Genomic DNA, 27,767 nt, shown 5'->3' with positions numbered 1-27,767 from the left:
ACCTCGTTGAACCTCAGTTTCCTGATCCATAAATGTTGCCAATCCCTTCCCAAGAAGGGTGTGGAAGACGCATGCGATTTCACTCAGCAAACTAAAGACTGTGCAGTCCCAGGCCGGAGAGCACAGAGCCAGGATTGGAGAATGAGATGTCGAACTTTCCTGAAGCTGCTCAGGACATACCTGAGAAGGCCCCTCCCTACAGGGTCTTGGTGCTGCCGGGGTTTTCTCAGATTCCTGCCACTCTGCCAGCCTGGCCTCCTCCCCCATGTCCACAGTGCCGACCTCAAGGCTGGGAGCTTGTTCTCCATCTGTTCCCTGGAATGGGCCCGTCAAACCATCCTAGGCTCCCTGTGCTCAGCAGTCAGACTTCTGGTCCCCTTCAGTCCACCCCTGGGCTGACCTCCCCACAGCCAGCCCTGGCTCTGGAAACCCAAGCTGGGGGTCAGAAGAAATGCCTCTCACTGCCCTGGGGACAGCTTTAAAATTAGCAGTGCAGTCGGCCACACCAGTTTAAAAGTCACTAACTTGATCCTCTTGTTTCCCTGTAGATTTGGAAATGAAGAAATGGAGAGTATTTTCTCCGGCCTGGAGAAGCACCCCAGGCTTCGCAGCCTCAGTCTGCGTTACTGTGGGCTGGGGCCCCAGAGCGGGCGGCGGCTGGGCTCCCTCGCCAGCCAGAGTGCCATATGGTGAGAATGTCCCCTCCTCCCCGCTCGCTTGGCGACGTTTTCTCTTCAGTCAGGCAACCCATCGTGACAGTTATTTTTGTTTGGGTTTCCTGATAGAAGAGAAAGATCCTTTCACTAAGTCTGGGCATCAAAGGTGCATGCTGACACAGCCACTAGATCTGTTCGTGACATGGCCTATTTTTTATTCCCTATGATCTACTCATTGATCATTTTATGGCTAGGCATGTTATTTTACCAGCTGAAGATCTTTCTCTATATTTTATTGGTGCATTAAAATTATACTCGATAGGGAGATTCGTTGTTATAAACTTGTACGTGCACACAATTTAACAATGCAATTTGGTCATTGTCTCTCCCCAATACCTTTTCTTTCCCTCCCCTCCTCCGTTCCCCTAATCCCCTTCCTCTACTTTACTGGTCTCTCTTTGATTTTCATGAGATCCCTCCACCATTATTTTCCTTTTCCTCTCTAGCTTCCACATAGGAGAGAAAACATACAACCCTTGACCTTTCGAGTTTTGTTTATTTTGCCTGACATAATGCTCTCAAGTTCCATCCATTTTCCTGCAAATGATATGATTTCTTTTTTTTTTTTTTTTTTTTTTTTTGGTGGGGGGTGGGTACCAGGGATTGAACTCAGGGGCACTGGACCACTGAGCCACATCCCCAGCCCTATTTTGTACTTTATTTAGAGACAGGGTCTCACTGAGTTGCTTAGCACCTCGTTTTTACTGAGACTGGCTTTGAACTTGGGATCCTCCTGCCTCAGCCTCCCAAGATTGCAAATGATATAATTTCATTCTTCTTTCTGGCTGAATAAAACTCCCTTGTGTATATATACCACATTTTCTTTGTCCATTAAACTATTGAGAGATACCTAGGCTGGTTCCGTAGTTGGACTGTTATGGATCATGCTGCTATGCACGTGGATCTGTAGGTATCAGATGAAGACCTTAAGTCCTAATTTGAGGAAGTGGAACTAACACCCGGTGAGGGTTGTTTCGCCCTCTTCCCCAGTGAGCTACACCTTGAAGGTAACCACTTGCAGTGTTCCGGAGCTCTGGCTCTGCTCAGACCCATGGCGGAGTACGCAGAGACGCAGGGACGAGACCAGCCGGCCACCGCCTCACCAGACACCGGGAATCCCCCTCAGCCGCTCCAGAGTAAGCACTGGGACACTTGGCCCTATGCTCCTTCTGGGGCCACCTGGAAGGAGGAAATTGCTTTGTGATTAAAAGTGACCTTCTTAGTGGTCAGTGGAGATTCTTCTTCTATCAATGTGTGGAAGACACACTACTGGCCCCCCAAAATATCTGTCCTAATTTTCAGGGTCTGTAAACCTCATATGGGAAGAGACTCTGCAGATGTGATTAAGTTCTGGATTTTGAGTTGGGGAGATCAGCCTGCACACCCTGGTGGGGACAATGTAATCACCAGGGTCTTTATAAAAGGCAGGCAGGAGGGTCAGAGTCAGAGACGCTGTGACAACAGAAGCAGAGGTTGGAGTGATAGGAGGAAGGGGTCGGCAGCAGAGGAATGTAGGCTTATCCAGAAGCTGAAGGAGACAAGGAAACTCATTTTCCCCAGAGTCTCCAGGAATGTATCTCTGCTGACACTTTTTTTTTTTTAACCTATAAGATCTATTTCAGCTTCTGACCTCCAGAATGTACAATGAACTAAACTTGTATTATTTTAAGCCACTTCATTTGTGGTCACTTGTTACTGCAGCAACAGGAAACTAATACAGTATGTTAATCAGACTTTTCAAGTTCAACGTGAAAGCAACCCAACAGGATTAAAGAGCAACAGGGGTTTATTGGTTCACATAATTGGGATGTTCATGGGTACTGGGGACCTCATAGTGGCTGAATCAGGGGCTTTAAACCATGTCATCAGGAGCTCTTGAGTTTGCCACCCCTGACTCTGGTTCCCTTGGAGGATTGGCCTTCTCTCCTAGGCAGCTGGGCTTTCTCCAAGCAGAAAGGACAGTGGTGTGCCTGCCAGCAGCCCCAGGGCTCTGCAACGGAGATTCCTAATCAACCCAAAGGCACAGACTCTCTCTTCCAATGACTATGTGTCGAATCCCATAAGAAGGTTCTAACTGGCCTCTTTGGGTCACATACTTGCCTGCTGAACCAATCTCTGTGTAGGGGTAGTGAGCTATGGGCCAGGACTGATGGATTACACACTCAGACACCCTTCTGACGCAGAGGACAGGGCTCTGTGCTCAGCAGCCCTGCCAGCATCTCATAAGGAGGGAGTAACCATCCCCAGGCACATGAGGAAGCCAGAGGCAGGACTGACGAGAACAATAGCTGTTTACTCCCCTCTAAATGGCTTTTCATTTGTCTGAATAGATCCTAAGGATGCATATTCATGACACACTTTAAAGTTAACAACTTTTAATAATTGGTCACAGCAAACTGTAGCAAATGGTTAAGAGCACAGAGCCCTGGCTTCAAATCTCTGCATGTCTTTGAACAAGTTTTGTAATCAATCTAACGTCAGCCTTTTCAGTTGCAAAATGAACATAAGGATAACTATCCCATAATGGTCATAATTGGTTGGTGCCAATATCATGATGTTTTTGTTACTATTGCTCTGTAGTATAGTTTAAGATCTGGTATTGTAATACCTCCTGCATCACTCTTCCTGCCCAGGATTGCTTTGGCTATTCTGGGTCTTTTGTTCTTCATGATTGCTTTCTCTATTTCAATGAGGAATGTCATTGGAATTTTAATTGGAATTGCATTAAATCTGTATAGCACCTTTGGAAGTACAGCCATTTTGACAATATTAATTCTCTCTATCCAAGAACACGGGAGATCTTTCCATCATCTAAGGTCTTCTTCAATTTCTTTCTTTAATGTTCTGTAGTTTTTATTGTAGCAGTCTCTCACCTCTTTTGTTAGATTGATTCCCAAGTTGTTTTTTTTTTTTTTTTTTTTTTTGAGGCTGTTGCGAAGAGTTGTTTTCCTCATTCCTCTTTCAGGTGATTCATGAATAAAATGAATAAAAATGCATTAGGTTTATGTGTGTTGATTTTATATCCTTCTATTTTTCTAAATACATTTATTAGGTCTAGAAGTTTTCTGGTACAGTTTTTTGGATCCTCTAAATATAGAATCATGTCATCAGCAAATAGTGACAGTTGGAGTTCTTCTTTCCGTATTCGTATCCCTTTAATTTCTTTGGTCTGTCTAATTGCTCTGGCTAGTATTTCAAGCATAATGTTGAATAGAAGTGGTGAAAGAGGGCATCCCTGTCTTGTTCCAGTTCTTAAAGGGAATGGTTTCAGTGTTTCTCCATTAAGAATGATGTTGGCCATGGACTTAGCATAAATAGCCTTTACAATGTTGAGGAATGTTCCTACTATCCCTATTTTTTCTAGTGTTTTGAGCATGAAGGGGTATTGTATTTTATCAAACACTTTCTCTGAATCTGTTGAAATAATCATATGATTCTTAACCTTAAGTCTATCAATGTGATGAATTAAATTTATTGATTTCTGGATGTTGAACCAACCTTGCATCTCAGGGATGAACCCTGCTTGATCAGGTGCACTATCTTCTTAATATGTTTTTGTATGGGATTTGCCAGCATTTTGTTAAGGATCTTTGCATCTATATTCATCAGAGATATTGTTCTGAAATTTTCTTTCCTTTATGTGTCTTTGTCTAGTTTTGGTATCAGAGTGATACTAGCTTCATAGAATGAATTTGGAAGGGTTCCCTCCTTTTCTATTTCATGGAATGCTTTGAGGAGTATTGGTATAAGTTCTTCTTGGAAGGTCTTGTAGAACTCAGTTGAGAACCTGTCTAGTCCCGGACTTTTCTTGGTTGGTAGGCTTTTGATGGCTTCTTCTATTTCATTGCTTGAAATTGATCTGTTTAAATTGTGTACATCCTCCTGGTTCAGTTTGGGAGGATCATATGTCTCTCGAAATTTATCGATGTCTTTGAGATTTTCTATTTTGTTGGAGTATAGACTTTCAAAGTAGCTTCTAATTATGTTATGTATTTCTAATTGTGTCTGTCCTGATATTTCCCTTTCCATCACAAATTTTAGTTATCTGAGTTTTCTCTCTCCTTTTCTTTATTAGTGTGGCTAAGTGTTTATCTATTTTGTTTACTTTTTCAAAGGACCAACTTTTTGTTTTGTCAATTTTTTGAATTGTTTCTTTTGTTTCAATTTCATTGATTTCAGCTTTGATTTTAATTATTTCCTGTCTTCTACTACTTTTGCTGTTATTCTGTTCTTCTTTTTCTAGGGCTTTGAGATGTAATGTTAGGTCATTTAGTTATTGACATTTTATTCTTTTCTTGAATGAGTTCCATGCTATGAATTTTCCTCTTACTACTGCCTTCATAGTGTCCCAGAGATTTTGATATGTTGTATCATCATTCTCATTTACCTCTAAGAATTTTTTTTTATCTCTTCCCTTATGTTTTCTGTTATCCATGCTTCATTCAATAGCATATTATTTAGTCTCCAGGTGTTGGAGTAGTTTCTGTTTTTTATTTGGCATTTGTTTCTAATTTCATTCCATTATGATCTGATAGAATACAAGGTAGTGTCGCACTCCCTGCCCGCAGAGAGACACGACACCTGGTTCTTTTCGGCCCTTTTTTGCGCGCACCCCCATCCTCCCAGTTCTTCCTTTGTTCCTCTCTTTGAGGAACTTATACTCCAATATATACAGTACTTGTAACCAATCAGCATTTTCGCACGAGGGGAGAGCATTAACAGATACAGGCAGCGAAGGCAGGCATATAGTGGACCTGTACTGTCCATCAGGGAGCTTAGCCAATCCCTGGAACTTCCTCAATATAATGTCAGTTGTTTGTGCAAAAGTTAACTGCTCTGGCTCACTGCCAGGCGCCATCTTAGCCTTGCCACACCTAGGGCCAGGGGTCCGGCCGAAACCCCGACAAGGTAGTATCTCTGTTTTTTGCATTTACTAAGGGCTGCTTTTTGGCATAACATATGGTCTATTTTAAGGAAGGATCCGTGTGCTGCCAAGAAGAAAATTTATTTGCTCATTGATGGATGGACTATTCTATATGTGTCTGTTAAGTCTAGGTCATTGATTGTGTTATTGAGTTCTATGGTTTCTTTGTTTAGTTTTTATTTGGAAGATCTATCCCATGGTGACAGCAGTGTGTTAAAGTCACCCAAAATTATTGTGTTGTGGTCTGTTTGATTCCTGGCATTGAGAAGGATTGTTTGATGTACATGGATGCACCGTTGTTTGGGGCATATATATTTACAATTGTTATGTCTTCCTGATTTATGGTTCCCTTAAACAGTATGAAATGTCCTTGTTTATCCCTTCTGACTAACCTTGGCTTAAAGTCCACTTTATCTGATATAAGGATGGAAACCCCCACTTTTTTACTGAATCCATGAGCATAGTATATTTTTTTCCCATCCTTTCACCTTTAGTCTGTGGATGTCTTTTTCTATGAGATGAGTCTCTTGAAGGCAGCATATTGTTGGATCTTTCTTTTTAATCCAATCTGCCAGTCTATGTCTTTTGATTAATGAGTTTAGGCCATTAATGTTCAGGATTATTATCAAGATATGATTTGTATTCCCAGTCATTTTGGCTTATTTTTGGTTTTTAACTTGACTTGGTTTTTCCTTTGATTGGTTTTTCCTTTAAAGTAGTTCCTCCCTTTGCTGACCTACACTGTTGTTTTACATTTCCTCCTCATGGAATATTTTGCTGAGAATGTTCTGTAGCGCAAGCTTTCTATTTGTAAATTCTTTTAACTTTTGTTTATTGTGGAAGGATTTTATTTTGTCTTCAAATCTGAAGGTTAGTTTTGCTGAGTATAGGATTCTTGGTTGGCAATCATGTTCTTTCAGAGCTTGAAATATGTTGTCCCAGGCTCTTCTAGCTTTTAGGGTCTGGGCTGAGAAATCTGCTGATATCCATATTGGTTTCCCCCTATGTGTAATCTGATGCTTTTCTCTCACAGCCTTCAAAATCCTATCTTTATTTTGTATGTTAGGCATTTTCACTATATTGTGCCTTGGTGTGGATCTGTTGTGATTGTGTGCATTTGGTGTTCTGTAAGCCTCTTTTCCATTTCATTCTTCAGATTTGGAAAATTTTCTGATATTATTTCATTGAACAGCTTGTTCACTTCTTTGGTTTGTATCTCTGTGCCTTCCTCAATCCCAGTAATTCTTAAATTTGGTCTTTTCATGATGTCCCATAGTTCTTGAAGTTTCTGTTCATGATTTCTTACCATCTTCTCTGTTTGGTCAACTTTATTATTTATTTGTTTGTTTGTTTGTTTGTTTTTTTCAGTGCTGGGGATTGAACCCAGGGCCTTGTGCTTGCAAGGCAAGCACTCTACCAACTGAGCTATATTCCCAGCCCCTGGTCAACTTCATTTTCAAGATTATTTTGTCTTCATTGTCTAAGGTTCTGTCTTCCAAGTGGTCTAGTCTGTTAGTGATGCTTTCCATTGAGTTTTTTATTTGGTTTATTTTTTCCTTCATTTCAAGAATTTCTCTCTATATATATTTTTCAGAATCTCTGTCTCTTGGTTGAAATGATCTTTTGCTTCCTGTAGTTGCTCTTTTCAACTGGTTATTGGAGTGATCATTCATTGCCTGCATTTGCTCTCTTATCTCATCCTTTGCTTCACAAATCATCTTAATCATGTATAATCTTAAGTCCTTTTCTGACATTTCTTCTACCATGCTGTCATTGGATTCTATAGAGTCTTGGTTTGTTTGGAACACTTTCTTCCCTTGTTTTTTCATGTTGTTCATGTATTTTCCCTTCTAGCAGTGCAGATCTGGGGTATTGCAGTTTCCCCACATAGGCTTATAGTGACCCTGCAGGTTTCCAAAATCTCTTCTTTAAAGGGGAGATCAATATTAGCAGTGCTCAGTACAGACAATATGCAACCCTAAACCAAATAGCCCCTATGAAGATGTTAACAATATTGTCATAATAAACAGAGGGGATGAGTTCAATTATTATCTACAGTATAACAAATAGATTTGCAATGAGGTCTGTAGTTTCTAATGGAGGACAAAGAGAATGGGGAGGGGTATAGGATGTAACTGTTAATGGGATAAGAAAAGAGTATATAGAAGGTCATAGGAAGGGTGAAAGTGTAATCAAAAGAAGTTGGTTGTTAGCCTGAGAAAAGGGAGAAAGAGACTCTGAGGAAACAGGTAAACAAAAGGAAAAGAGAGAGAGTGAGAAAAATTTTTAAATTAAAACTTAAAAATTTTCAAAAAGGAGAAAAAAAATCTACACTATAACAGTCGTATACTATTCAAACCTCCCAGTCTTCAGTAGCCTGATGCATGAGAGGTACCTGACAATGAGCTTCTGGTCTCCAGCAGGCATCTCAGGATGGGATTTGCCCCACCTAAAGATGGGATCTTCCGCTTCCAGGACAATCCAAGATGGCTGCACTGGCTTCCAAATGTGTTGGCAAATGGGGAGCTGCAGCACAGGCATGGAGTCCATGTGGGGTGGGGTCGATTGGGCCAGGGGGTCCTGCAGGTCTTGGCTCTTGTCTCAGATGGTGGCATCCACGTGTAACCAAACCTGTGGGTGCTGTGACAGTGAACTTCCAGGCAACAGAAGGCAGCTGGCGGTCCACTGGCAGTCTGCAGGGTACCGGCCAATGATTGGCAGGTGAGCCTCCCGAAGTGGGTGGTGGGTAGATGAAAGGCAGGCAATGGACTGGCAAGAGGCAGGCAAATGGTGGATGATAGGCTCCTGACAGTGAGCAATCTACACTCAAAATGTAGTCGATATGCTTGCAGACTGTGGGTGATCGCAGTGGACAAATGGGGTAAACAGCAGGGGATCGATAAGCAGCAAAGACTGCCTCACAGAGAAATAGATTTTCCTCTCCTTGAAACCTGAGTTATGGAGTGACAAGGAACGCAGCCTCCCTCTAGGTCACCATCTTGGACCTCCCTCAAATGTATTTCTTCTTCTGTGAAGTGTCTGTTCAGTTAACCCATTTATTTATTGGGTTATTTGTTGTTTTTTTGTATTTGTTTTTGTTTTGTTTTTTGGTGTTGACTTTTTTGGGTTCTTTATTCCTTGTCCTTTTTAACTACAAGATGCTTTATAAATCCTACTGTCTTAGATTACCTGGGTCTGTCAACAGGAAAGCAATTGCACGGATTGTTCTCCAACAATCCAGCTTCATCTCCAACTTCCTCCACTAACCAGTCCTGAGTTTGCCTTAGTGAGAGGTCAGTGGAGGTGCTGGCCCTTCCTGGCTGTGGATGGGTATGGAACCCACCTGAACTTCGCCACCCTAAAATAGGATTCTTGAGCAGAGGAACCCAGTGTCTACCTGTAACTACCTGTCATTTCAAGATCCTGCCAGAGCCTGTTGCTGTCCTGGCCCCTGTCCTTATATAACGCTGCTCTTGGAACAGTGTACATGAAAACTTTCCCAGGATATGCTGGAAGGGGTGAGGATGGTTGTTTGTTTGTTTAATAATGGTAGCCTAGGGATTTCATTTTTTTATTATTATTTTTTTGTTGGGTACTGGGGATTGAACCCAGAGGAACTCTACCCCTGGGCTACATACACCCTCAGCCCTTTTTATTTTTATTTTGAGATAGGGTCTCCCTAAGTTGTTGAGGCTGTCCCTGAACTTGTGAGCTTTTAGCCTCAGCCTCCCAAGTTGCTGGGATTATAGGCATGTACCACACTGCCCAGCTAGATTTTTTTTTTTTTTTAAAGAAATGTCCAGGGGCTGGGGAGATAGCTCAGTTGGTAGAGTGCTTGCCTTGTAAGCACAAGTCCCTGGGTTCGATCCCTAGCACCCCCCCACAGAAAAAAAAAAAAAAAGAAAAAGAAATGTCCAGGCCTCAACTTCCATGAGAATCATGTGCCTGTCATTAACATATCCTTGGTAACAATCATCTCATTCCTCTACTTTGCAAAAGATCTCTTCCAATCAGTATCTTAGCAGAATGTTTTGCTCTGGGATACAAAAGCAAAGAGGTAATTCAAAATATTAATGCAACTATCACAGAAATTACTGACTCAAATAACTCAGGGACAACCCCTTTCTACACACCTGGTGGTTTCCAACATTTGTTTTACTGAAATTGCAGGAAGACCCATCAAGTTATCAGCTGACAGGATATTAAAAATCATGTTTGTTTGTGACAGATTACTAGGCAATGTTTAGTATATAATTCAAGAATTCAAAGAATTGAATAACACTGCTAAGATACAACCTTTTCTAGGATTACACAGGTGAAAAATAACTTATTATAAGTATATCCCAAACATCATATGGGATGTTTGGGATATACTTATAATAATTATAATAATTATTAAAAAATAATAAAATAATTATTCTTTGTTTATCTGACATTTAAAGTTTCTGGGTGTCTTGCAATGGAATGAGAGTTTGGAAGAGACAGGAGGGGTTGGGGGAGGGAAGCTGAGCCTGGCAACCCTGCTCTGTCCCCATCACGTGCAAACAGACCTGTTAGCATGTAAAACTGGAACAACAACAATAAAAAAAAAAAAAGAATGATACTGAACTCTGTTATTCTAGACTATTCTCCAATGAATATGTAAGTTAATACAAAACAAACAAAAGAGCATCATTTGCTTCACTGAGAGATGCAGTCAATAAAATTTTATTTCTGCACTTAATTAGGATTTATCAAAATGTGGAAAATACCCATGTTGTATTACTCAATTGGGTAGTTCTAAAAGCTGACTAATAACTGCAGAAGAAAAAAAATAATTGCAAAAGAAATTTGTATTACTTTGTATCATCTTTGATGCTTTACAGACAGGAGGATATGATCCCGAGAAATTTTAAAATTTTAAATATTTATACCTGTAGCTTTTTTATTACAGAAGAGTTTTACAAGATAACCTCAAAATGACTTTCAAATACAAAAGTCTGCAAAGTAACATCCTCGAGGATGTTATGAGAGAAGTTTTTTTTTTTTTTCCTGTGCTGAGGAAGGAATCCAGCTCCTGGTGCGTACTAGGCAAGTGCCCCACCACTGAGCTCGGGGAGACCACTGCTTTGTTAAGACCCAAAAGTTTGGTTCTCTCTCCTGCTGCATGAGCTACTCCCAGGCCTCCCAGAAACTTCTTCCTGCCAGTCAGGCACTATGACTTTCTGTTGCCAGCAACCAAAGGAACCCAAATGCCTCACCACCTAATGACAAATTGGTTTTCTTGATTCCTTGTTATAACATATGGATGCAATCTTCATAATGACGTACCTTCCTCTGCTCATTGCTTGTTCTGACACACTTCAAATATTCCTCTAGGTGCTTAGGATATGTTGGTGTACAAAACAAAGATCCGCACCCTGGCAGAGGGGGCTGGGAACCAGGCGTGCCTGAGCCTGTGTCTGCGCGTGCATGGGTGTGCGCATGCGTGTGGAGGGGGGGACTCAGGCAGTTTTCAAAGGTGTAACAAATATATCCACGTTGTAGTTTGTCAGAAGGTGATCATTGACATGTAAAAAGAAAAAGAGCAAGGCCTGGCAGTCGGGGAAGGAAGACGGATGGCCTGTGGTTTTAAGTAGGCAGTTCAGCGTGGCCTCCTTGAAGAGGTGGCCTCTGGGGACGGGCACAGCAGTGATGGAGGAGCTTGAAGAGGAGAGCAGATGAGCAGCCTGCCCAAGACCTGAAAGCCTTGCCTGTAGGAGCAGCAGGTACTTGTCCAGGTTGCAGGGGCCAGAGAAGGGCCCCGTAGCTGGGCAGGAGCAGAGGAGAGGAGGCCTTCACCTGCGGCAGACTGTCTGCAGGGTGAGGAGGAGCAGGCAGGAGACCTGCTGAGGGCTGTGGTCCTGCCGGCGAGACGCCTCTACCCAAGGGAGTGTGGGGTCAGTAGCGGGAAAGGCTGGGATTCTGCCTGGTGCAGTTCCCTGATGCAGTGCACGTGGGGTGCAAGAGGAAGGCCAAGAAGAGCCCAGAATGAGTCCAGAGGGACAATATTTTAATATATTTTTGTAAAAACAACAACATCAGAATGCTGTGTTCTCCCCGGTCCCAGGAATATGGAGCCGTTTTTCTGGAGGGAGCTGTGGAGTGTAAGGACATTAACAGGAGGCCTGGCAGGTGGTTCTTGGGCCAGCTTGGTTGCATGTTCACCTCAAAGCTTTGAGGAGAGAAAGGAGAAGGTGACCGATGGACATGGTCTTCCTTGGCAGCGGGATGGCGGATTCCTGTGAGGAACACCTCCACCCAAGGAGCACAGAGAAGGAAGCCCGCACAGGATAGTAGCACAGCATTCAGCTGAACAGCTCACAGTTTTTAAATCTTCTTTTTTTTCCCTTCAACCAGCTGACCAGCGAGCAAGATCAACTTTGAACCAAACTGCAAAATCGTCCGAAGCGGTTGCAGTGAAAACTACTTCAGAGAAGAAAAAGAGAAGAAAAGGTATTTGCTATTTCAAAGATTCCTCCCAGTCCCTTCTCCTAACTCACTTCCCCTCTCCTGGGCTCTGTGTGCCCACTACTACCCCACACAGAGAAAAACCCAAGTGGAGAAAAGACTCAATATCTTGTGACCCAATATAAACCAACAGGAAGGGCTTCACCTCGTCCACCAGAGGAATTAATCTTTGGCACGTGGAACTTTCCAAAAAGGAATGATAGGGCCTAGGCTGGTTTGGGAACAGCTTTGCAAGGAACAGCCAGCAGGACCTCATAAATCTAGCTTGGAGACTTTTCCACTATGGTTGTTACTTAGAACCAGAAACTCAGTGGTTTTGAAGGAATTTGAAGAAGTCACCAACTCCATAGGGACCAGGATCCTATTCCTGACACCCACACCCCCGCCTGTCAGCGTGAGGGCTTTGGGCTCACAGGTTTCTCAGTGCCACGTTAACAGAGAGAACTTCTAAAGAGCCAGCACAAGATAATCCTGGGTGTGTCGTGTACAGAATTCAGGAAACTTCTTGTGGGGACCAGCCTGAATCTGTGCTGTTCTGTTTCAGACTATGTCATGAAGTTTTGTTTTTGTTTTGTTTCTTGTTGTTTTGTTTTGGGGGGTGGTTTTTTTTTAATTGTAAACAAATGGGATACATCTTGTTTCTGTTTGTACATGGAGTAACAGCATACCATCTGCATAATCATACATTTACATAAGGTAATGGTGTTCGATTTATTCTGTCATTTTTTCCTCCCCCCCCACCCATCCCACCCCTCTTTTCCCTCTATACAGTCCCTCCTTCCTCCATTCTTGCCCCCCTCCCATGGGGAGTGGTTTTTTGGTACCATTCGTTTGCAGGGAAGGGTGACTGGCTGGGTCCCTCAGCTATATCCCCAGCACTTTTATTTTTATATTTTATTTTGAGACAGGGTGTTGATAAATTGCCCAGCCTGGTCTCAGACTTGGGATCCTCCTGCCTCAGCCTCCCAAGCAGCTGGGACTTTAGAAGTATGCCGCATGCCCAGCTTTCTTCTTTGATTTCAATCTCTTCTGTGTGACTTTTTTTTCCTCCTTCCTGTTCTCATGTTATTATTCTTGCATCTTCTCTATGAAATATCACCAAATTCAAAAGTGACAAATTCTTGTGCTCTAAAAAGCCAAATGAAAATGTAAAGTGAGAAAATTTATCAGACCCTCTCTCAGTTGTCTGATATAAATTTGTCCTTTCCACAGGGTAGTGCTAGTAGACTTTGGAAATTTGGAGGACAGTCTACCCCAGGGGTGGAGTTGGGAAGACTTTGGGAATGAGCTGGTCTGGTATGGAAAGCAAGAAAGGACTTAGGTGAGGAAGGAAGACCTTCCCAGAGCAAGTCATGAGCCCCGAGTTCAGCTCAAAGGAGACACTCTGGAGGGTAGGCCTCACACAGAAGGACGGGTCACATTAAGGAGGACCCCGCAAGAAATCCTTTGCCCGAACCCAAGAGAAACAACTTGGATATGTATTTATTTCACTTTTCCAGAGTTCACAAAGGAAACTTAAAAACACCTTCCCACATTGGGCCGGTGTTTGTCCAGTCATATGAGTTTGTCTGCGGGGAGAGTTTGGCCTTTGGAAGAAAGTTCTACTTGTCTCAAAATAAAGGGTCAGATGGAGCTGATTTACATCATCCTCCTGGGCGAGCAGGCCAGATGGTTTCCATTTGGGCCTAATTGGAAACAGCCACGCTATTTTTCTCCACATCCCTTTGTGGATAGGAGGCTTTTGGCCTGCTGCGTGGAAAGTTGTCCCCAACAAACCATATGAGTCAAAACCCCCATTCAGAAACCTGACCCCCCCCCCTCATTTGGAGTCATAAGAGCATTTACAGTACTAATCACAAGGACTTACACCTTGACACTGAGTCGCCATTGACAGGTGATAGAAGAAGCCCGATATTCTACTTCTAGGCCTGCAAAATGTGGACATGTTCGTCCCAGCCAGTCCTGTCCCTCAGCACCAGTGAGCATGAAGAATCATAGACCTAACCAGCGACTCTGGCCTCGGTCATTCCTGCTCTCCAAAAAAAAAAAGAAAGAAAAAGAAAAGAAGAGAATCATTCAATTAGTGCTTTTCTCAACTTGAATGCATCCACAGGCAGTGGAGGACTTCTCAAAACACAGATTGCTAATAAAATTCATTAAAATAATAAAACCAAAAATTTAAAAAAAAGCAAACACAGATGGTCGGAGACACCACCCCTCAAGGTTCTGAACCTGCGGGTGTGAGGTAAGGCTGGAGGATCTGCTGCCTTTCTATCGCATTGACAGGTGATGCTGATGCTGCTGGTCCAGGGACCACGCTTTGGGAACCACTGCCTTTGACTTAAAAAAAATTGGATTGCAGGCTCTTGATTTATTTGGCTCAGTGAAGAAAATCAGAGAGCAGAGTGAGACTCCTGGAAGCTTCTCCTCGGCCCTGGAACCACGGAACCAAGAGGCCCATTCCCATTTCTATTCTGGCTTCTCTGCCTCATCCACATTCCGTTGGGCCCACCTTGGAGCCCATGGCTCTCTGTGCCATGGGGTACAGGAGCTGGGGAGTCTGGGTCTTAGGGCTGGTCAACCCTCAAGCAGGAGATGTCCACCTTAGTCCATGCCTAGTCACAGACCTGTGAGGTCCATGCCGAGCTAGAAGATGGCTAAAGGCTGAGAGTCCCTGAAAGGTGGCCAGGAATGGCCATCTGCAGATGATATGGTTCCCCTGGTCCCCATTCAGGCACTCCCCGAAGTTCCTGAAAGGCCTAATAAGGACCAAGGGGTACCTTGTCACCTGGGTGTATTCTGCTTCTAGTCCAAGCCCCACACCATAGTCTCCAGAAGGACTTAGGATGAGATGGACAGTAAGTGACTGAGACATGGACAGGGGTCAAAATTCAACCATAAGATGATCTTTCCATGAGCTTGGGATCGATCAGGATTCACCAAAGTACCTGCCGCCCAAGCGCCAACCCCACTTTCCCAAATGAGGTGTTGGTGCTTAGATTATAGCCCCCGTCCACAGACGAGCCAGCGGCACTCTGAAAAGGAAGGACCAAATGCAAAAGTCTAGAAGTGATCTTCAAAACAGCTGTATTAGTTCCCAAACAGGAAGTTACCAGTTTTAATCCTGAAATTATTTTATTGGAGATTTTATCCCAGGGTGACATTTAAACAATAGAAACCTGTATAGATGGGTTCCAAGATCCAAGGTGTGAATCATCCAGTGCTAACTGCACTTTGATTTCTTAAGTCCTAATCAAGTGAACAGTTTATGTTCTGGTTTATAAAACTGGGAATTATATAGGAAATTGCACATGTTCCTCATCAATGGAAAGAAGTTCTCATTTGGAATCATAAGAACATTTACAGTAATAATTACAATTTTTTTTTTTTTAAATTTCACCACAAGGAGAAGGTCCTGCTGAGGCCAGACACCCCCAGGGTGGTGAGCAGTGTTGAGCAGAACAATCCGATGCCACCAGAATGTGTGCTGTCCACCCGATCTGGTGGCCCCAGAATAGACCAGAGGGTGCGGGAGATGAGCGATCTCCCTGGAGAAAGCTGGTCCCATGAAAACTTGCACTTGGCCTTTGGATACTGGACCACACCAGCTCTCCTGGAAGGAAGGAGAAATTATCAGCTGGCAAGAGAGGGTATTTTAAGCAGAGACACCACATGAGGAAAGGCTCAGAGAATGGAGGTGTCTGGAGGGTGGGACATCTGGGAGGTGGTGACATTCACTGCCGATGGACCTGGGGAGTAGCTGAGGATGGTGCCTTTGACTTCCCCATGGGGAAGCGAGCCACACCTGGCCAGTCCCAGGCCTGCAGCCCACCTCCTCTCTCCTCGCCAAGGGTGCGCATTTTGTGCCACATTGGCTGCCTGCTGAGACGGGTTCTCTCCTGGCAGAGTTCAGCTGTACAGGAACTTAGCTTCCAGCCCTTGGCCTGGGCCACTGGCTCACGTTTCGCCCACTGCTTTCTGGCCGGCTGGAAGCGGGTGGGAAGCAACGAGGGCTGCGTGTGATCAGTGTTCACATCGTTAATCAATCCGGGCAGTAGACTGGACTTTTCAAAGGCATTTATGTTTGTGAAAAGATTTTAGAAATAGAAAAATCATGATCCATTTGTGTTCACGAAGCGGAATCAAGGCATGATTAATGACCTTGAACTTGAAAACACAATGAAGGTAAAAGTTTCCACGACAGGACGGCACTCTGCGCTCTATTAGTTATTCATTCATTCACTCAACAAACATTTATTAAGTGAATACCGAGTGCCAGACACTGTGGCAGTATGTTAACACTGCTCCATTATTCATGAACACTGTCACTTGTTATTGTTCCCATGCCCTGGAACAAGGACAAATAAGATTTAGACAAGTTGGGCTTATCCCCAATAAAACTAAAGGACAGGCCAGCTGTCATCTCTCCAAGTGTGTCCTGAAGGGAAATAAATCCATTTCATCCGATGATCCAGCAAATTAATCCCCAGAAACCAATCAAACCCTTTTTTTAAAGCCTACTTTCTACTTTTTATTTTTTCCAAGCTGGCTCACTAGGATGCCCCAATGTCCAAATTCACCCCTTTCCCTAAAAAGTCGGTTTTTGCCCGAGGATTGAACACTTACCACTTGATCCCCATCGACTCTCCACATGTGCTGGTTAGCGTTCACCTGATGTCAGCTCTGTGAGGGCTGAAGGGCTGGCACATTGTCCCTTTGGTTCCCTGTTGGGTCCCCAACACCTACAGAAGTGCTTGGCACATAACAGGAACTCAAAAATATTTGGTGACAGCTGAATGCATTCCAGTAAATAGAGATCTGCTAACCTGGGGTTAAGCTCTCAGTGAGCACAAGGGCAAATTAGTATGAAGATAAAGGATCCTTTAAAATCCCTTAATTGCCTATACAGTATGATATTTAGGCGTATTCTAAGCCTGACACTGTTCCTTCCCTGACTTTGGACTAGGTCCCTTGCTCTTGAGTTGAGTCCCGGATGAAGTAGTTGGCTTGTGTTTAGGGGGTGCATATAACTGTAAACACTTTGGGGTCCCCAGAAAGCCATAAGGACTCCCTTCATAAGGACTCCCACGTCCCCACGATCAGCAGGCAACTCACCCTCTTCTTCCAAGACGTTGCTAGGGCTGCAGTGTTTCTCTCTAGATTAATACAGGGTCATCTGCAGCTTCCCATGGTAAAGAATGGGCGAAGCATTGAGTATAAAACAAGGACTCTAAAAACGACATAGGTAGTATTTTCTTGCTATGTTGCAAAATGAATCTACTCACACAAGTCCCATGAGTACAGATTTTTTTCTTTAAAAATCAGTTTAGCTGATGATACATGGGAACATTTGTCGAAAATAACAATATGCTCTGATTTTCTTGTAGGGATCAGGAGAAAAATGAAAGGTTTGACTGAAGCTGGTCCTTGGCTAGTGAAGTTGTTCATGGCAGATAACGGCCTAGATGGAAAAGGAGGAGGAGACTTGTTGGAATTCACTCGAACTTTAACATGGTGAGTAGCAAATAGAGGTTTGATTTGTCCACTTTCCTAAGTGTTTGAATTACATCATGGAGATCGTGATTTAGTTATTATTATTATTACTTCTCCACTGAGCCACATCCCCAGACCTTTTTTGTATTTTATTTAGAGACAGGGTCTCACTGAGTTGCTTAGGGTCTCACTAAGTTGCTTATGGCCTTGAACTCACAATCCTCCTGCCTCAGCCTCCTGAACCGCTGGGATTACAGGCGTGTGCCACCTCGCCCAGCAGGGACGATGACTTAAATGCAGATTTTTAGCAGTTTCTTGTAAGGCTGTCCAGTTCCAAGGGCACCGTGTCCTGAAAGGAAGCACAGCCTGGTTGGAAGCGTGCACTCCTTGGTGTTGGATGATAAAGTCGCCCCAACCTCCTTCCTCCAAAAGATATGGCTCTTCTCAAGAGTTTCTGGAAAACAATATTTCCTCGCCACATTTGTCTTGACAGTCTTAGGCAATGTCCTTGTCCAGCTCCACAGAATCCACATCCTGGGTGGGCCTAGGCACAGTTCAGGGGTGCCATTAATTTAGGAAAACGTGCTGGGTGCAGAGGGCTCTGGGGTACACAGTCCAGCAGTTCATCCTCCCAGCACTTGGCGCAGGGGCAAGGCCTGAAGCTGGAGGGCTGGTGGATGCCAAGTTGTAGTTTTAGAAGAAAAAGATTCCTCCTCTAATATCCTTCGCCTCCTTGTTCAAAGGAAGAAGGGGAAGACATTTGAGTCAGAGAACTTTGCTGCTCTTTCTATGATAATTATATTAATAAATTTCATTGTATTGCCCTTTTAATACAGTATTGAATTTAATCTGTTGCTGAGGGATTATCCTTTCAGTATATTGCTAAAATTTTATTAAGGATTTTTTGCATCGATATTCCCAGGTAAACGGGTCTCGTCCTTTCCTTGTAACATCTCTGTCCAGCTGGGATCCAGGTCAAGCTGGAGGCACAGAATGAGTTAGGAAATATCCGCTCCTATTCCATTTTAGGAAATAAAGTGTTTATAGTGATTCCATCCTGAAGTATTTCATAGATTCTTTGGTGGAGACATCTGGACCTGGAGCTTTCTTTGTGGGAAATTTTTAACTACAGATTCATCTTTCAAGTAGGTATAGGGCTATTCTGCTTTTGCTTCTTCTTTTTTTTTTTCCCCCTGCATAAAGCTTTGGTAATTTCTGTCTTTCAAGGAATTTGTTCATTTCATCCAAATCGTCAAATTATTGGCATAAAGTTTTTCATAATCAGTCTCTTAATGTCTGTTGGCCCTATAGTGATGCTTCCTCTTTTGTTGACATTAATCATTGTTTTCCCTTTTTTCTGATCAATCTGGCTAGAAATTTATAATTTTATTGATCTTCTCAAAAAACTGTCTTGGTTTTCTCTACTGTCTTTTGGTTTTCCAATTTCATTTATTTCTTCTCTTATTTCCTTTGTTCTGCTTACCTTGGGTTACATATGTTCTTCTCTTTCAAGATAAAAAGTGTTTATTTAAGCCTTTTTATTTTTCTAATATAAATGATCATCTTAGCACTAAGCTTCGCTTTCATTGCATCCTACAGATTTTGACACATTGTATTTTCATACAGCATTCAACAGGCTTGTTCAAGACTTCTACATCTTTACTAACTTTTGTGGTTACTTGCTCTAAAAATTATTGAGAAGGGGGAATTTGTGACTATTATCTTATTGAAGTTTAATCAGTTTTATTTTGTATTTTGAAGCTCTATTATAGTTACATAACATTAGGATTATTAATCTCTTTTTTATTTTAAAAGTCTTTTTTCAAAATATATATTTTTCAGATGTTGATGGACTTTTATTCATTTATTTATATGTGGTGCCCAGAATTGAACCCAGTGCCTCACACATGCTAGGCAAGTGCTCTAAAACTGAGCCACAACCCAGCCCCCAGGATTGTTATTCTCTTGCTGAATTGACCCTCATTATCATTATGACGTGATTTTTTTTGTTGTTGTTGTTCCAGGGATTGAACCCAGGGCTGCTTAAGCACTGAGCCACATCTTCAGGCCTTTTTATTTTTTATTTTCAGACAGGGCCTCACTAAGTTGCTTAGAGCCTCTCTAAATTGCTGAGGCTGGCCTTGAACCTGTGATCCTTCTGCCTCAGCCTCCTGAGTCACTTGGATTATAAGTGGTTGCTACCACAGCCAGTTTAGAAACTTTTTAACAATTACTTTTCAAATACCTTTTCCTGTCACTCTTTCTATTTCTTCTGAAACTCTAACTACAGGTATGTTGAGTGGCTCAAATTTGTCCCACAGCTAAATCATGCCATTTTCAATTTTTTTGTTTTGTTTTGTACTGGGGATTGAACTCAGGGGCTCTTAACCACTGAGCTACATTCCCAGTCCTTTTTATTGTTATTTTGAGACAGGATCTCACTAAGTTGCTTAGAGCCTTGCTAAATTGCTGAGACTGGTCTCCAACTTGTGATCCTCCAGCCTCAGCCTCCCAAGTTGCCGGGATTACAGGCATGTGCCACACGCTGTCGTGAGTAGTGAGTAAGCGAGGAATCAAGTTTGGTTCCAACAAGTGGATTTTATTCATGCAGTGCACACTCAACTTAACATTCCTAATAATAGCAAGTCACAAATACATTGAAGATTCACTCCCTTGTTTGCCTAGAGTCCAATCCCCATGGACTTACTCAATGCAATGTCTCTTAACCAAGAGGTCAGTCAACAAGACCAAGGGGATCTTCTCAGCCATAGCCTCTCTCAGCTCCTTGGATGTCTTTGGATGTCCTCGGGGGTCCCATAAGCCGGAGCTGGGTGGCAGTTGCCACAGGAGAGGTGATCGGTCATCTGACCTCAGTGACAACGGTGGATCAGCAATCAGTGATGGAGTGGACAGCAGCCAGGGCAGTCAAGAGACAGAGCGACGTGGAGTCCTATGGTCACGGTGCTGCTGACAGTTTGCTCCAAAAGTCCAGGGATTAAGTAGTGACCTAGTCATGCTCTGGTCTTCATTGATAAAGACCAGAACACAACTAGACTAGGAGCTGCCACTCAAACCATAGATAAAGGTTCACATCAGCATTGTTCAGGAGTGTCATCCTGCCACACAGCAAGTTTGTCACCAGGCGCCTTTTATGATTTTAGTTTACAAGTCCAGGCAAATACCAAATATAGCATATTATTACTACATAACACACAACTACAGCAATTCCTATTATTTCATCTCATTGCACACACCTGGCCTGGGTTCATTTTTTTCAGTCTCCTGTCCCGCTGCCTTCCACCGATGGCTCCATTGCACGTCTTGTGTTCACTAATCCATCCTCCTGCAAGCCTCGCATGCTGTGGGTGTCCTTCGGTGTGTTTTTTAATCTTGGACATCGTCCTCTTCATCCCTAAGTTCCATCCGGGTGTCCCTTATTGCTGCACTCTGTCTACAACCTCTCTGTGCTTTCCTCGGCCTTCCTGAGTACCCAGACTACGCTGACCATGAACATGATGTCTTGGGATCACCCATGTCATTCTGGGTATTTTTTAAGTACTTTTTTATTGTAGATGGACACAATACCTTTATTTATTGATTTTTATGTGGTCCTGAGGATCCAACTCGGTGCTTTACATGTGCCAGGCAAGTGCTCTACCCTGAGCTACAACCCCAGCCCAGCATTCTAGGTATTTTGACTAAGCGTTCTTTGGGTTATGATTCCGGCTTTCCTGCTTCAGCACTTTTCTTTTTGGAGGCCAGACGTGGTGAGTTCATGGTCCTTGGTCCGTAGGAGAGTTTTTCATCTTTTTGGTACTTTCAGGCTTTGTTCTCGGGTGCAGTCAAGTTCCTTGGATCCCTTGGCATTCTTGCTTGGAGACTGCCTTTAGAACTGTCCAGAACAGCCTTTTCTCTGGGATGGATTTGGCTCCACCCAGGCACTGCCCTTCCTAGGCCCCCACCTGATGCCCCCTGTGTTAGGAGGCATTCAAGCTCCTCCTGGTTGGAGTGCCACCTGCCAGCCCCTTAGCTCCCGGATTGTCCCTGGGCTGCTCCTGTCCTGCAGTTCTCTGCTATCCCTAGTGATTTCCTCAAAGTCTGTTCTGATGAGGACTCAGCAAGGCCCACAGAGCTCCTTCTCCCAGTGTTCTCCCCTGCTTTATTCTGCCTGGAAATTTCCAGCCTCCTTTACCAAAGCCTCAACTCTGCACTTTCTACTCAGTGAGAGTAGCGGCATCTGCCCGGGGCACTCCCGGGGCTCACCGCCTCTGGTCATCCTCCCACACTGCCTGTGGCCCTGTCTCTGGAAGCTGTTGTTCAATATATTTCCTCTGGGTTTTTAAAACTGGTTTCAAATGGAGGGTGGATCCAGTCCCTATGGGTCTGTCCTGGCCCAAAGCAGAGGGCCTGCTTCATTAGAAGCTGTGAACATAGTTCTCTCCCCCTCACCCCAGTCCTGAGACGGAAATGCCATCACTCCTGTCTTACACCTGAGGAAACAGGTTCAAAGAGGGTGGGTCACTTCCCGGCACGTCGAGGGTGGTCACCGTCAGGTTGGGTTTCACACCTGGCCTGGCTGCTCAGCGTCTGACTCCCGCTCCCCCTTTGGAGGGTCCCATCCTCACGGGGCCCTGGAGGGCTGCCTGTCCCCATCTCGTCTTTGTCATACCCGATGCTTTTTGACCCCTCGGCTCTCACCGTGACGGAAACCCACCTCCGCTGACCATTTTTAAGCCATCGTTCTTGCTTTCGCCTTCTCTTTGAACCCTTCCCACTCTAGTGGCCTCACCTGACTCAGGCAATAGCTCAGGGCAAATTCAACATCCGTGGTCTTTGTACCGTTCAACTCTTCTGGGTCTTTCCAGCCTCACCTTGTCTCACAGGCAGCTGGCGACCTTTTTTTTTTTTTCTGTTCCCTGGTGGTTCTGGGGACCAAACTCAAGCCCTCCATCAGACAAAGCAAGTGCTCTACCTCTGAGCTGCACCCCCGGCCCCTGTTTTTGGGATCAGAGTGTCAGAATCGCGGACTCCTGGAGAGGACAGCGTCCTGTCCTGGTGACCTGGAGTCGGGCCTCGTGGTTATTTTCAAGCACGCCGCCCACTCCACCTGCCCCTGCAGTTCCCTGCCGAGTCATTCTGGGCGAGTCAGACAGCTTTTCTTCAGCTCAGTTTCCTCATCTGCAGACATGAGCCTAAGAATAGTGCCCGACTCGGAGGTCGTTGTAGGGTGAATGAGATCAGCACATGAGGTGCCAGGCAGACCGGCCGGCCCCGGCAGCCACCTTGGCTCCCAATAGAAAAGGAGCCCCCATGGACGGTGACTTGCAGGAAGCACCGTCCCTGGCCATTGAAGCAGAGGAAGCTCCCCTTCTAGACCTCGGCTTCAGGGTTCAGCCCTCGGCAGGCAAAGCCCAGCTGGATCTCTGCCCCACTCACGCCCTGGGCGGTACCTGGTCCACGAGCACCTCACCTCGCTGGAGCCAGGCTGTGAACCCACCTGGAGGCGGAGTGTCGAGTTTGTCTTCGACGCTCCCTGTCTGCCTTGCATGGACCTCTTGTTCCCCCTTGAGGCATCCGGGACCTTGCCCTCCTTGTCCAAAGAAAAGGGCCACAGCCGGGCAGTTCTGGAAGCCACAGCTGGTCAAGCCCTGACGAGACAGATGGTTTCCTTGGGAGCAAGACCTTCAAAACAGTCTGGCAGGACCTTTCAGCCCAGGTCCGGAATTCTAGCCGCTAAAACAGTGGGAAGGTGTATACAGAGTGGCCTCCTGTTCCATGCTGACCCTCACTGAAATTTCATGCCCCCAGCACGTGGTAAGAGCTCAGAGTTGTCGTCTTGATACTCATATCATGTTGTAAGTTTCCTTTAATCCCTGAATTCCTGCAGTGCTGAGCACATAATGAGCACTTTTTTCATTTGGGTACTGGGGACTGAACCCAGGAGAGCTTCACCCTTGAGCCACATCCCCAGCTCTTTTTATTTATTTACTTTTTTTATTTTAAGACAGGGTCTCTAAGTTGCCCAGGCTGGCTTCAAAACTTGAGATCCTCCTGCCTTAGCCTCCCAAGTCATTGGGATTTTAGGTGAACACCACTACCTTAATAAATATTCACTCGACATTACAGCATCCTGGTATTCATTTGCAAGATACTTTTATATAAACTCCTATATTCTGTTGTTACTACAACCTTATAAAATAGGCAGAACAGCCTTTTTCAGCCAACTTTAGAGCTAAGGAAAGAGAGACTCAAGAGGGCCCATGGCCTGCTGGTGACCACATGATGGACGAGAGGTGGAAGCCAAGCAGAAGTCAGACTGCCCCAGATTCCACCCGGGTCATGATGCCAGAGTCTCAGACACCAGCCAGCATCCCACCAGGCCATAAAGGAGTTTTCAGTATGGCTTGAGGAAATGAGATACAATGAAGACAGTGCCGTTTATTTTTCATGAAGTTAAACTTACTTGATTTGAAAGTTGTCCTTTTATTTTGAAATGATGGCCCTTCTAATTTATTCAAAAGTCCATGTTTGTTTATCATGTTGCTAGGTGAGAGTAGTTATTATTTGCCAAGTCCTTGTGAGTCCTTTCTGACCTTTTTTACATTTTTGCTTGTGTATCGACTATAAATGTCTGGGAAGTCCTGCTCAGTAACACATCGTATCTTTTTGAACAAATAATGAATGAAGGATTGAAGGCAATAAATTCCTTATCTTACCATCTTCCCTAAGAGATGCAGAGCATTGAAAACTCCCTAAGAGAGCAGAGCATTGAGAGGTTGAAATGGAAGAAACTGCTCAGGATGTCTCCAGTCCTCCAGTTCGATCAGTGCTGTTGGGGTGGGACACGGAGAATGGAGAGGACTAAGAAGAAAGTCAACCAGGTGCACCGTGGCCCATGTCTATATCCCAGTGGCTCAGGGGGCGGAGGTAGGAGGATTGCAAGTTCAAAGCCAGGACTCAGCAACTCAGTGAGGCCCTAAGCAATTTAGTGCGACCCTGTCTGTAAATATAATGTCAAAATGGGCTGAAGGTGTGGCTCAGTGGTTAAGTGCCCAGAGATTCAATCCCTGGTACCAAAAAAAAAAAAAACCAAGTCCGTTCTGCGTACTAATTCAGTGAGTTTCTTTGAGTTTCTTCCATGCTGTGACCAACCTTCTTGTGTTTTGTCATTTTCTTTGGGCAGCCTGATCAGGTACTCTACCCACTTGAGGGAAATTGACCTTGGAAACAATGTCCTGGGAGAAACGGCTGCTGGTGACATCCTTGTAGCACTGAGAGCAGAAAGACAGGTAGAGCATTTTCAATGTATGTGTCCCCTCCCCCACCTGCCAATTTTCTTCCTAAACTCTGTAGTGTTCCCAATCTGCTCTACATTTTTTCCATTTTAATAACAAAACTATTCAATGCCAGGAGCACTGTCACAGGCTGGCCACCACCGTGTCAATGTGCCAGTGGTTTGCACAGAGTTCAAGAACTTTTAGGATGTCATATGTAGTCTTCCGTCTAAGTAATGACATCCCCCGCGAAGACACAGGGTCTTGGCTATGTTGCCCAGGCTGGCCTTAATCTCCTGGGCTCAAGTCATCCTCCTACCTCAGCAACCCAGGTAGCTGGGACTAAGGTCTGGCTAGAAATAATCATTTTTAAAGTGAATTTTTCTCTACTGCTTTTTCTTCTGTTTTCTCTGTCCTCCTTGTTTATTCTCAGGAATATTCTTCCCTGGTTCTATATTCTCCTCCCAGCCCAAACTGCAAGGATTTCTCCAGGTTCAACTGGAAAACAGAAGTAGTAGTCCTCGAGCGGTCACAGTGTGTTTCTATATCCTCTGCAACCCAAGAGTGGTTCATTGTGATTGGCCTGGGCAGTATGAAGAGCATGTCGCTATCATGCAGCCCTTGAAGTTGAGACATTCACACGTGGCGGCTGACCTTGGCCACCCCGTCTGTCCTTCACCAGCAGAGTCAACAATGCTGCTCTTCCTGCTGAAGGAGGGGCGGAGGAGGAGAAAGACCATTTCAAATGCAGCACCACAATGACATCATAAACAGATTTGAAAATGAAATTCAATATTAAGAAAATTTGGAGGCACTCTTGTGCATTCCATGGCAAATCAAGAGGACTTCCGTCGCACATGCATCTGGTCTTTACTGTTTCTGCCATAAAATGGCCTTAGAGATTGGCGTGAACATACACAGCATTTTTCTTTCACAGTTGGCAGTGTTTTAGAGAGAAGAATTATAATATGATCGCTTCCTGTATTGACACTTTCTAAACTAAAACTCTTGCATTTTTTAACAGCCGGGCAAATGACGCCAGGATCTTTCGGTGATCCTTTTCTTCAGAGGAACAGAACATCTACTCCCTATTCCATTAGAGTTGAATTCCAGTTCAACAGAACTGTTCTGTTAAATTTAATTCAAATTTAACTTTAATTGTAACCTTGATAAACAGGAGGCAGTTTAATGATTTGATTTTGCTTTTCCTGGCCCTGCAGCAGAGGCATTAAGAGACAGCAGGCAATCTTCTGACCATTAGTGAGCGCTAATGATGGACCGTCTCAGATGACGTGGTAGAAAATGATTCTCATCAAGTACATATTTAGAACTGGCAAACAGTGTGCTTTTTAGTAAATGATTTAATTTGCATAAAATGAAAGGATAATTATGAAATGCCCACCTGGAAATGCACACATTTAGAAAACATTAAAAGGTAGTTGGTAGTTCAAGAAATTGGTTTTTCCAAATTTACTAGTATTCATCAGGAGTAGCTTTAGTGCATTTATTTATCTCCTGGCTAAAATAATTATGGGATGTTTCTGATGAGGCACCTCAATCAGATGATTAGTTTGAACTCCAAGGAAGATTCCCCAAGGAGATTCCTTAGGGAAATTCTCTTGCCATTTAGCCCTAATGACATCATTTTAAATGTTCAAAGGCAATTAGTAATATCACTGCTTATAGAACTAATGTTCTTTTATTGATTGTATCTGTGTTCTTATCATTTGCAAGTTAACAAACTAATTTCTAATTTTTACCTCTTTCACAAAATCCAAATTAACAACCGAGGGCACTTATTTGCCTACCAAGGAGCTGTATTCAATGACGCATCCTGCACAGTAGTCTCAGAAGCCTTAGACCCAGCCCATTCAATGGGGTTGTGAGATGCCCTACTCGTTTGTCATTATGTTCTTCTTCCGCTCAGGTAAATTACCAGCCTTAAAAATTACAGTCACTCCCCAGATCTCTTCAGACACCTTCAGAGCTATTTGGAAACTGGCAAGAAATCGAATACAGCCCGAAGAAAGAAAAAAAGGGCTCGTTCCTGAATGTCTGTGTCGGTGAGTAGTGTCCACCAGGGGGCGCTGGACGGAGCCTCGGCGCTCAGCAGGGGCGGGGTGGAGCCATCAGATGCAGATTTCGTGCTGAATAATGAAGATTTATGCTTTAGATCACACGCCCCTAAACCCTCGTCCCATTCTAATGAATAACGACTGGATCAAGAGGCAACAGCATCGTTCCCTCAAGATTTAGCGCAAACCCTGTCTCCCCTTTAACCCCTCACCTGCCCAAATTCTCCACTTCCGGTAGCCTGTTGCACATCTATAAAGGTGAATTGACCTGAACTCTTCATAAAGCCTGCTACCTCTTGGCGGGTAATGATTTAGGTATGTTCATTCTCCACTGTGTAAAGTTGAAATTCCTTTTTCCTTTTCTTTTAACTTATGATTTCTCATTACTATCTCACAGGTTAAAAACTGAATATCAATGTCCTATTTCCACAAGAAGGTCATGGATTTTGATGGCCACACAGAACACACAGATGGAAGGATATGCTTGTTCTGTAATAATATTTTTTCATTGTAACCAAAGCATTTTCAAGTTCTAAAATTTGAAGTGATGTTAATCCTATCATGTCATTTCTAAAATGTGGGTTTCTCAGTAGGTCTTGTTACAAACAGGTGCAATTCTTTCTGGGACCTCTTGTGCATGGCAGATTTATAATTTGAAGGTAGTCATACTTTTTCTAAGAAAGAAAGAATCTTTGTTCATAAATGCCTACAGTTGGGAATAATAGAAATGTTGAGAAGTAATAACTACTTCCTAAAAGGAAATATTTCCCCCAAATTAGGATCTTCCCAACTGGGT

General features: G+C 43.8%; 1 protein-coding gene across 1 annotated transcript in view; it reads left to right on the top strand.

The window, feature by feature from the left end:
• LOC124992321 (uncharacterized) overlaps positions 1-26,947 on the top strand; it is a 41,725-nt gene extending 14,778 nt beyond the window's left edge. The window contains 8 exon segments of the mRNA XM_047563009.1: positions 549-689; positions 1,707-1,852; positions 12,019-12,114; positions 17,517-17,643; positions 24,806-24,911; position 25,157; positions 26,824-26,895; positions 26,898-26,947. Of these exon segments, the coding sequence (XP_047418965.1) occupies positions 549-689; positions 1,707-1,852; positions 12,019-12,114; positions 17,517-17,643; positions 24,806-24,911; position 25,157; positions 26,824-26,895; positions 26,898-26,947 (739 nt within the window).
• The last annotated feature ends 820 nt before the right edge of the window (positions 26,948-27,767 follow it).

The sequence above is a fragment of the Sciurus carolinensis genome, chromosome 9 (assembly GCF_902686445.1).
Source record: "Sciurus carolinensis chromosome 9, mSciCar1.2, whole genome shotgun sequence".
Taxonomy (NCBI): Eukaryota; Metazoa; Chordata; class Mammalia; order Rodentia; family Sciuridae; genus Sciurus; species Sciurus carolinensis.
The sequence above is the reverse complement of the archived record's forward strand: the minus strand, read 5'-3'. Positions and strand labels throughout refer to the sequence as shown.